The sequence below is a fragment of the Cannabis sativa genome, chromosome 2 (genome assembly GCF_029168945.1).
Source record: "Cannabis sativa cultivar Pink pepper isolate KNU-18-1 chromosome 2, ASM2916894v1, whole genome shotgun sequence".
NCBI lineage: Eukaryota > Viridiplantae > Streptophyta > Magnoliopsida > Rosales > Cannabaceae > Cannabis > Cannabis sativa.
In genome coordinates this window covers 22,854,256-22,865,795 of record NC_083602.1, presented here as the reverse complement: position 1 = coordinate 22,865,795, position 11,540 = coordinate 22,854,256, and the positions used below count along the sequence as shown (strand labels likewise).

The window sequence follows — 11,540 nt, the reverse complement described above, 5'->3', positions numbered from 1 at the left end:
ATGTAATATATAAACACTTATAAACGCTTATAGATATATAGTATATATAATAGTCCAGGCAACTATTGGGAGATACTGGTTCTGAGTTGGTGGATATATGTTCATCTATTCTAGGCAGTTAAATTATGTTGCTCACAACTTAGCCAATTGGGCTTTATCTACTTCAAGTTCTGGGTTGGTGGATGTTCCTCCCTAACAGGTCAATGATTGCAATCTGCGCAGTACAGCATGTATTGTATTTGTTGGGCTGACAACACTCCTGCTTTTTATTATGTACCACACAATATACACTTTTGAAAAAGAGAAAGCTAAACATACAGAACACGTTTATTGAATTTTACCCAGCTGGACCACTACGTAGTTTACATCTCTCTAGAAGTTGCAATATATTTTTGAAATATTGTTAGTTTTATTATTTGAAATTTTACACCTTCTGTATGTATTTTTTTAATATGTTTTTTATCTAGTTGTTTCCTGTCCATTTTTTAATTTTATTTTAGTTTGTATACAGTTGTTTTGTAGTTTTATTATAGTTTTGCTACTTGCATATGTTATTTCACTATAAAATTAATATGCAACTATTTGCACAAAACTTACTATGTATAACTACTATTTCTTAGTCCCCATCAAATTAAATTCTTGCATAATATATAAACTATCATAAAACGATAATGCAACTATAAGGCAACTATTTGCACTTGCATACAGTTGTTTTGTAGTTTTATTATAGTTTTGCTACTTGCATATGTTATTTCACTATAAAATTAATATGCAACTATTTGCACAAAACTTACTATGTATAACTACTATTTCTTAGTCCCCATCAAATTAAATTCTTGCATAATATATAAACTATCATAAAACGATAATGCAACTATAAGGCAACCAAAACAAAAAATAAATCAAAATGTAACTGTATATAACGTAGATGTATTATTCATGAGGTTTTTTTAAAAATTTTCACATCATACATTGTTTTGAATTTGGTGGGAGGTCCAGATCTGTTTGTTACAGATCTACATTTCATGAATCTGGATTTCGATATTAGGGGGAGTTGTTTTGATCGAATAAAACAGAAAACAAATGTGTAATTTCAGTTTCTTCACAGTTTTTCTGATTTTTTTTTTCGTCATTTTCAGTTTAGATCATTGCAAGTATTCTTTTCCAGTTGATTTTGCCAGAATTAATAGTTGTATTTTTCTCGTTTTGGTTTCATTTTGGTTGTTTTGCGGTTTTGAAACGAGCGCGTATTTTCATCTTCATGGTTCGCTCTGTACAGCTGAAGGCTTAGTGCATGTGGTATTTTTGTAAATATTTTGTATATAGACTGTATAAATGTTTAATGGGCCGGCCCAAAGTATTTTTGTAATTTTTTTTCCTTTTTTGTATTTTTTTGTTTTTTTCCCTACAATATTTATAAAAAATGTATATTTGAAGTAAAATTCATTTAGATGTAAATTTAATTAATGTAAAAAAAAAATGTATTTTCAACTTCTCATTTTCCTCACCTTTTGCTAACTTTTTACATTTTTTTTTGAGATAATTACATAAGACCCTATTTTTTGTAAAAAAAAAAAATACAATTTTACGTTTAAAGAATTGTTTTTTTACATTTTTACTGTTTTCCATATAAATAACACGAAAACAACAAGAAAACTACATAACAGTTATATGAAAATATCATCTAAATAACATCAAAACAACAACAAAAAATAACATACATATAACAAAAAATCAACAACAAATTAACAAGAGTACAACATAAAAATACTGTATTTTCTGTAAATAAAATTAAAAAAATCGTAAAAATATTTCGTGAAACCGTATTTTCGTAATATTTTTTTGTTATTTGTATGTATTTGTGAAATAATCTTTTTTTTTTATTATTATTTTTATTAGATTTAATACGGTTTATAAAAAAATTATTTATATAATATTTTTTTGTTCAACATAAACTGGCATTAGGGGTGGTCGGTCGATCGATCGTTGGTGGTGAGGTGCCTGGTTGGTATATACTGGATAGGAAGGTTTTCGACGACTATAAGAGAGAATAACATATTTTTTGAACAATAGATATCAATAGTGGTATTACGCTTGATTTTTTCTTTTTTCCAATTATAGTGTAACATGAAGCACTATTTGAAATTGGCAGTAGCACTATTTGCCACTATCGTATACTATAAATAAAATTATTGAAATAAATTTTAAAATAAAATTTACATAACACAATTCAACTGTTCACTTGGATATGTGAGAACATTTCAAATAATAATAAGAGGAAAAACGTCTCCATTGATAAATTAGTAAGTTGAAAAAAAAAAACAACAGATGATACCTTGCATTTATCACTAGAGATAAGTTGCTAAGACATAAAGCTAGTAGCTAGTTTAGGGTAGAGCCAGGTGAAGTGCTCCCCAAGTTAATGACTTACAAAATTAGAGATTAGTTTTCACACATCACTGGATGGCTAAGAACCAAAAAAACACCCTCAAGTAAAATACTCGTCTCCATGCAAAAACATTAAAGTGAACTTCAGAAAAAGAAAATTAGTCTCCAATCTCTCATTGGGCTGAGTTCTCATGCAATAGCACATACTCTCGGCTGCAAATGTAGAACAGATAAAAACATGTATAAATAACTGCAGGTCAGTAACAAAAACTAGTGCAGCAACCAAATCAGATCAGCCGAAATTGCAGAGGAAACTATGACACCAGAACAAATGGGCTTAATTATCAAAAGGCAAGTTGTTCTTAAGGAGACATCTGATCATTATAGGTAAAGGCAAAAATTCCTGGCTTACCTACTGTTGCCAAACTTAATGGTATCTTTTTCGTGAAGCTCATAATAACGTTCAGATTCAATGGCAACATCCTGTGTTAGCACCCAAAAATAGAAGGTTAGAACCAGTGCAGAACGCAAAACTTATCCCGTTCAATGCAAACAAATGAGCAAAAATATTACAACTAAATATAGACATAAAGTGAGCAACTTACATTGAGAAAAGTTTTGTTGGTGCTTCCAAGATCCATTACATAAGGCCTGCATAACAGAAGTTAGATATAACACTCGTAATATTCATTTCCGATTACTGGAAACAAGGACAAGTCAAAACCAGCTTACTTTACTTGCTTTGTTAGAGTACCATCAGGTTTCTCCTTCTCTACTTGCCTGGCAAGTAGTTACAAAAATGAGAATAATAATTTCCAACATAAATCAACAACAAAACTGTGTACTACAAACGTACCGAAATTGTATAACAGCATGTTGCTTGCTGCAGGATGGGTGGTCAGTAGGAACATCTGCCACCCTTCTTTCTCTCCCAAAAAGGTAGCAGCTTTGACGGTGTATGTACAAGGGTTCTGAGAATAAAATGTTCCTTATTAAAATATAGAGCAAGCAAATGACAAGCATCAAGACATATTGTAGGCAATGATGAGCAAAGGAAACAACAATCACAGAAAGAAAGTGGTCGTAGATTCCACATAGAAAGCCCATTGAAGGGATGAACGCTTCACAAATGAAACACTAACTAGGAGATATTTGGAAGGATTAAAATGCGTAAAACTTGCCATTGAGAGCTTCACCATTCTTGAAAACATAAAGCCGCCACCTTACATCAGGTTTCCTTGCGTCTGGGGGTTCATTGAACAACAATGTTATACCTGACAGTAATGGCAATTAGATAGGTCAGTGTTTCCCCTATATTTATTTTTCTTTATCAAAGGTAGAAATGACAATGACACAAAGTGTAAGACAAACATAATAAGACTTTACAGAGAAAATTTGAAGCCCATACTTATATAGAAACTAACAAGAGGAAAAAGAGACTTTCCTCATCAAAATCCAAGCAAATAATGCATAGCTCACCTCTGACTCTATTAGTTTCTGCGGCGAGCTTCCCTGAAAGCTCAAATGAAGGTTTCTCCTGGATTGTCAAAAATTTAGCTAGGAAAATGAGGAAGAAATTTCAATCCATAAATTTCAACCTACCCAAAAAGTAATACGAAGAATAGGAAACACAAAGAGCCTGTAACTACGCAACAATTTACCTTCTGTTTTGCTGCTAGCGCATCCTCAGCAACTTTCATTTTAGAGACGGAGTCATCTTCATTATCCCTGCCCAAGTAAGCAACATCAAATAAGAGGTTAAACCAACAAAAAAAAAAGAAAGAAACAAAAAAAAGCAAAGCCTAAAATTATAATCAAACGTGATGCACTGCACTCCACATGCTTTCAGACCGTCCAATAGCAACACCTGGATAAATTCCATTAAAGACACCTCTCAAGGACCCCCTTTAAAATATTTTTACCATACTACGATTTGCTACTTTTTATTTTGTGGTTTTGACGTATTTATTGGTTAATTAAACTATTATTACTGTTGCCATTGCTCGGTACTTAAATGAAGATTGCCACTTTAAAACAATGTCAAGATGTATGCTGCTCATTAATTACGACATGCTACTTCACCAGTCGAGCACCACTTCCAAACCACCAAAAAAAGGTAACACTGTACACAAAAACAAAATTGAAATTCCTCCAAAAGTAATTCCACACAAAATAAAACAAAATGCCCTATTGTATTAGATACACTTCCTGAATTTTTTTGTTCAGTCTAAGCATAAGAAGAAAATTCAAACTAAATTGCAATTCACCTTTCTTCAGATTCTTTTATAGTTGGCTCCTGAAACATAAATTCAAAAGAATAGTTAGGAAATTTCGGTAAGCATCAAGCCAAAATAAGTAGCTAAAGTAACCAATTCCATAGAAGACATCACAAAATGTACTGCACATATTAATAAGAAATTTAATATGCTGGAAGTACCAAAATGAAGGGTATTTTTTTCAGAAAGGGACCAAAAAGAAGGGTGTTAATATGACATTTCGCTAGCATTTGACTAATGCTTCAGAAACAACAAACTGAACCACCAATTGTAATTTGGCAAAATCTAGCATTTGAGATTTAAGAAGCTTCATTTTAAATTTCATTTACAAGTATGAGTAAGACAATGCCAATCAAAAGATTTAATACATATACATAAGAGCATCCATACTCCTACCACTTTTATATTTTATGGTCAAACTTCACATTCACATAAAAGATTAAAGTGAGAAGCCATATTATAGTCATCTCGTTGCCTATCAAATCAGCAAGTCAACATAACATCTAATAACACATAAGAATAATCCTATGCTATTTTCCACTTACATATCTAGCCATAGTACAAGCAACATTAAGTAGAAAAAAATTGTGATTCAATAGTCTGTAGAAAACTTCAACAAAAATATGACAATTTTTTAAAAATGGGATATTTATTCTCTAAAAGGAATCTTTTGTCATACTATAGATAGCAACCAAAAAGAAATAAATGCTATCATTGTTCAATAATTTCAGAACAAAATACAAAATAAATAATTAAAGGTATGTGAAGGAGTTGATATCACCAGACACCTCATCACGAGCTCCAGCAACTGGCTGAGGAGAGTCAGATTTGTTTTTGTTCCTGTGATGCCAACTAGATGGAGATGTAGAAATTCCATCTTTTGATTTTAAAGACTTGTGATCATTATCATCTCTCCTAGATCTTCTCTCTGTTCTCATGCTCTCTATATCTATATCTTGTCGTCTTTCCCCTGTAGCTCTATTACTTCTTCTACCATTTTTCCTCTCTTGGCTTCCCTCATTTACTTTCTCCCTCTCCTGATTTTTGTTTTCGCCAGATGGTTGAGGTGAGTAAGATCTATGTCTACTCCTTTGGTTACGTTTCAAAGGAGAAGAAGCATTACCATGCCTTGATCTTAAAGGTTTACTATCGAGGTCATCTCTTTCTGACCATCTCTCCTTCCTCTCTCTCCCAATTTCTTTTTCTTGACCCCTGTCCTTATGTGCACCCCTTTCACTTTCTCTACCATGATTTATTTCATGTCCTCTCTCATCACTTCCAGCTTGTGCTCTCCTCAACCTTTTCGTTCGTGGAGAAGGGGACCGTGATTGAGAATGAGGAACAGGCGATATTGATCTTCTAACATCACGTCGAGGTTTCTCTTTAATTGGAGAGCCACCCTTATGGGAGCTCCTATGCCGTGTCGGTGATCTCTCCCTCCGTGATGGACTCCTCCTACGAGGAGGACTTCTACCCCTAATAGGAGATTCGGAATGGCGTATATTACGTCCCATAAATCGATTTGTAACAAAGTAATGAACCTTGTTGCCTGAAACCTTTAAATGAATTGTAAAAGTCAATGTCAAAATACCTTCGTTTCTAAAAGAATAATTACAACTTTAAGAACATTAAAGGATAAAGATGAATTAAAAAGTGCTTAGTTCAAAAGCTTAATATAAGAATCCTAATTGAGTGTTCAAATACGTACCAACTTCCATGTTGACATCAAATACCCATTTAAATACACAAACTTACACAAGGATACATGGGTATAATGCTAGACCATTTCAACAAACATAACAGGTGCAAGAAAGTAATTAAATGATTAGCTCATAATTAGAAAACTGTACTTAACAATGTGTGATTCTGAGACCTTTGGGAAAAGGTCACGAGAAGGATGCAGGAGACCTTTGGGAGAAGGTTAAATTATGGGTGGCAACTTGGGTTTACAAGACAAGGCTTTTGAGGGCTTTACTTTTCAAGATCTTCTTAGAGAACGGAGACTTATTTTTCACTAATTTATCTAACCTTTAGGTTGCATTTTGAACTGACCAATGTGAACCACGGTTTGGTAGATTCAAACTGCCGAAACCGATTTTTTTTTTGTATATGTAATATATAATCAAGGATTAAATCTATTTTTGGGCATTTTCAAATCTAACACAGAAAAAATCAATCTTTTTTTCTCTATAAAATATAATCAAGAATGAATCATTTATTATAAAATTTTATTGAAAAATACAAAATGTAAAATTTATTGGTCTAGAGTAGATCTTAAAGGCGTAAACAACTTTCTCCCAAGTTAATCAAATAAAAACTTTCTCATAAACATCATTCACAGTACACACATGTACAAAGTAAAAGATAAAAAAAAGGTTTGAGATACCCGATTGATTCGAGATCTGAGAGTGAAGAACCGAAGAGGAGTTGGCTCAGAAAATTTTCGAGCAAAGCCAGAGGTGGGGGACGTACGACCGGGGATGGAGGGGTGAGGTGGAGTTGGGAGGCACTGTTTCAGGCGTGATTGGTGGAGGTGGGAATGAGCGGGTTGGGGTCGAGAAAGAAAGCAAAGGGGCTGGGCGTTTTTCGTGGTTCAAGCGACACAGAATTGGGAGGGAGATGGGGGTGGTGCCATGGTGGGTTTCTGGTGCAAGTTGGTGCCTTGCTTTTTTTTATTATTTGTTTTTTTTAAAGAAGCTCTGCTTGCTAAACAGAGTAACTTTGGAGAGAGAGTCGACAATAGACCTTTGACCAACTTGAACATTTATTTTATATATAATATATTTAATAGACTATGGGCTCGTTTGGAACGCGGTATTAGGTCGTACTGTATTGTATTACATTGAATTGGATTATATATCATATTTTTATATAATACTATGTTAAACTTTAATTTATACTAAAATATTATATATTTAGGTGTCCATAAAAATTAATACCACATATAGTTTTACATAAAAATATTGCATAAAATACAATTCAATATAATGCAATACAATACAATACGACCTAATACGGCGTTCCAAACGAGCCCTATAGGTAGTAAAGTAGACTTTTATAGAAAATAATATATTGATAATATTACATATAAACTTAATAAAATAATATTATTTACTTACGGTGGGTTTTAGTTTTTTTTCGGTTGGTTTGTTACTAAAATAATAAAACGGCCGTTTAATGGCGGTTTTAACCGTCGACGGTTTTTTTGGTTTTCGGGTTTCAGTTTTAACGGTTTCGGTTTTAGCGGTGTTCGGTAGGTTAGTTTGAAAAGTTTTTTCGATTTTCTGGATTTCAAGCTAAGCCCTATACCAATCCATGTAAGCTTAACTTCAATTATCACAATGATAGTCTTATACTCAAAACTATTTATTTATATTAACCCTCTACCATAAGCATCACTGCAATAGAACAATAAATACCATATTCTGAACTATATACCATATTGAATAAGGGTTTTATTGTATAATTAGAAGCAAGGAAATTAGAAAAAATGAGATACCTACCGGAGATCAACAAGTGCTTGCTCGACCAACTATTCCCTAAAGCAAGTGCATAAACTACATATTCAACATATATGTGAATTAGTTCCATAATTGTGAGCAAATAATGTAATACAAAAATTAGAGTAAATATACAAGCCATAACATTTATCTGTATATAATAGAACTAGATAAATACTAAACCAGAACGACCAACTCAAAACAATAACACAAATGCAGGTCCACTTCACATGATCCAAGATATATAAAACGTTTAAAAATTAAAACTAAACAAATTGAAAATTGAGATCAAACACATTCAAAGCCCAAAGTTTACAGCAAATGATATATCATGTAAAAGTTAAACCCCAAAAAAATAACATTCACATTTCACAATCAATTGTTTTATAAACATCTAAGGATGATACATGAACACTTATATCTTTCTGAAAAATGTTAAAAAAGAAGTGAAAAAGCAAGAGAACATTGAATATTGATAGACCACCATGGAAAAGCTTGATTCAAATCTATTACCAATTTTTTCACAGGGAAAGGGCTGAATGAGGATGAAGGGACTGCATGTACATGAGAAATGATGATCAGATGAGATCAACAAAAGTGATAGGCTACAGTGTCAACGTGGTCTGGACTACAATGGTGGACTGGAACTGGAGGTCATAGATTCTGTTGTAGGCTGCTAAAGAGGGAAGAAGAAAGGACAAAAGATAACGTGAATAGATTTTTGGATTAGGAGTTGGATTTTGAGAGAACAATATATTTATGTTTTCGAGGTTTGCCTTAAATTTGAAGATCAGATTTGAAAATAATTTTTAAAAACTATTAACCAATCAGCTATTTAGATTTTAGATGGGCCCGACAGATTTAGTTTCCAAACCATAAAATTGAGTTCAAATTCTAATACGAGCAAGGCCTCAAGGGTTTGATTGGTTCGTGATTAGAAAACTATATGTTAGAGCTTAGAAAAGTCTAATTCTGAAATAAGAATCTAAATTTATTGTGTGAAAAAAATATTTCTGTAAAAATGATTCATTGATCTGTGCCAATTGTTTTTTAGTCTTAAAAAACTGAACCTGTGATTAGTTGACAACAACAAAATATAACAAAAATAGAATATGCGAATAGGGGAGTTGAATCAAAAACTAATTTTAATTCAATAAACCTTTATATCAATTATCACAAAACAAGCCTTTATATTAAAAAAAGCTTCTTACCTCAACAATAAAATGAACATAGAGCCTCAGAATGCTTATAAACAAGACCATATGTATCAAATTAAAAAAAAAAAAATGCTTATAAACTTGTTCTTTATTCCAACCTTAGCTCCTAAGTCATTGAATTCTAATGCAAATGCAAGTCCAAATCTAAATATTCAAGCAACAAAGATGTCACAAGATGCCAAGAGTGGAGAGCATAAAAATAGTTCCTAGGGTATGTAACATAGAACAAAATAACACTTTCAAAGTTTAATAAGCATACAAGCCCTACATTATATTCTAAGCAATGTATCAAAAGAAGTTTGATGCTAATTTTGACCGAGGCAAGTTTAAGGGGAAAAAAACAGAAAATCTATCGTAGACTAAGAAGAGGCTGAAGACAAGTTCAGTCAAGGAAAATGACAAACTGTGGGAAGAGAAGCCAACGTTCTGATATTTGAATGAAATATAAGAATGTTATTCATGTTGCCAAATGAACATTTTCCTATGAATACAAAAGTGTACTTCTCTGCAGAATGCTAAGTGTACAATGGCAGCACATAGTGAAAACATGATGAGATTAAATGACTACACCGGGACACGTTTATTATAAAAAAAAAAACTTTGTGAGTTGTAGGTTCCTCACAGAAAAATTATAACAACACTAGCATAAATATATTAAATTAAAATAAGGTGAGTTCTAGTTTCGAAATGCACATAGAGAAATCATGATGAGAACAATAGTCTAACACAATAATGCCACATTCTTTTTCCCGAAGGTAGGATTAAACTTAAGCCATTATAACTGAACTCTGAAAACACAAGATTCACATTCTTTCCTTTATATACCTATATTTAAGGAAATTAATTTTTTGTCACCCTCTTAAATCAACAAAGATAGCAACAGAGGTCTCCAAACCAGAATCTTTTTAAGTACATGACAAGTAGAAGAATTAAATCTAATCGAAACCTACAAAAAGGTGTCAATGAAACCACCCTACAACGATTCTTAGATCAAAGACTCAATGAATTAAAATCAAATTTATTTTTACCAATTGATGAAGCAAGCAAAAAAATACAAAAGACACTATTTGAACATTTGCTTGTCAATCAAGTGCTGCAAACGACATTGTTTTGATGGAAAGTTAAATGCAAAGAATACAAATGCATCCCACACAGTTTACAACAATTACATGAAAATGTTTTTTTTTAATAAAGTAGATAAAAAGTTAAAATAAGAAACTCTTTGTCAATTGGTAGGAATCTGAAATTAATTTCATAATTGTTATAAAAGCCCCCTTATATTAGCATATTTCAAAACCACTAACTATAACTAATGCTCTTCTTCTGAACTATTTTTCACAGGGGTACTGATGATATCCTCATCTCAACTCTGAGCGTTTAAAGAACAAAATACAGTTTAATTTAATTTCTTTATCACTGATATAAATAAAATTACAGTATATAACCATAGAAAAGAAGAAAAAAACAGAAACCGAAAGAGAGAACCCCAAATATTATGTAAAAGGAAAAAAAAAAAAAAACTATGTAGAAAAGGGAAAGGGGACCAATCCTCATTAGCAGCCTCTTAACCGTACCTGTGAGTGTGAGGTGAAGTAATTGTGATTGAAGCGCGGGTGGTGATAATGAAGCCGAGCTCAACAACCCAACGGCTTATACTCAGCAGCACCGCAAACGGAATGCCTCCTCTCCGATCAGTTAGTGAATGAGGTTGATAAACTTTCTAGGGTACCGGCGATGAGGTAGTGAGCGAAAAAAGCCAGAAAGGGCGATAGAGAGATTGAGTAACGGAGGTTTATCAAAAAAGAAGTGATCATTAGTAACGGACATAGATGTGGGTAATGGGTCTGCTATCATAATTGGGCTTCTGATTTGGGCTAAGTCAATATACCCACACCTTACAAAAATATGGGAAAATTTATAGAGGAAATTACACTCTATACCCTTTTTATATTGTCCTCTTTTATTTTTACCTTCTTTTTTAAAATCTATCATTTTTACCTCTTTTTTTAAACATTGTACCAATTTTACCCCTATCACTTCAAGATACTCTCCATGTGATTCTCTTATATAAGGGTATTTTGGGTACAATACATATAAAAAGAGGTATGTTTCAAATAAACATAAAATTAGAGGTAAATTTGATTAATTGATGAATAAAA

General features: G+C 32.4%; 1 protein-coding gene across 3 annotated transcripts; it reads right to left on the bottom strand.

Moving 5' to 3' along the window:
* Nucleotides 1-2,266: 2,266 nt before the first annotated feature.
* LOC115719176 (FHA domain-containing protein DDL) lies at nucleotides 2,267-11,207 on the bottom strand. Of its 3 annotated transcripts, none has more exons than XM_030648118.2 (12): nucleotides 10,956-11,207; nucleotides 8,168-8,221; nucleotides 5,453-6,220; nucleotides 4,656-4,684; nucleotides 4,050-4,116; nucleotides 3,868-3,925; nucleotides 3,570-3,662; nucleotides 3,245-3,359; nucleotides 3,121-3,168; nucleotides 2,994-3,039; nucleotides 2,801-2,871; nucleotides 2,267-2,601 (listed from the first exon to the last, which is right to left on the bottom strand). In XM_030648118.2, the coding sequence occupies exons 3-12, from the start codon at nucleotides 6,176-6,178 to the stop codon at nucleotides 2,562-2,564; spliced, it is 1,293 nt and encodes a 430-aa protein (XP_030503978.2). In that variant the 5' UTR covers nucleotides 6,179-6,220; nucleotides 8,168-8,221; nucleotides 10,956-11,207; the 3' UTR covers nucleotides 2,267-2,561. The 3 variants fall into 3 exon arrangements, with proteins under 3 accessions (XP_030503978.2, XP_030503979.2, XP_030503980.2); XM_030648119.2 differs by having other exon boundaries at nucleotides 5,453-6,213; nucleotides 10,956-11,191; XM_030648120.2 differs by lacking the exon at nucleotides 8,168-8,221 and having other exon boundaries at nucleotides 10,956-11,191.
* Between the last annotated feature and the right edge of the window lie 333 nt (nucleotides 11,208-11,540).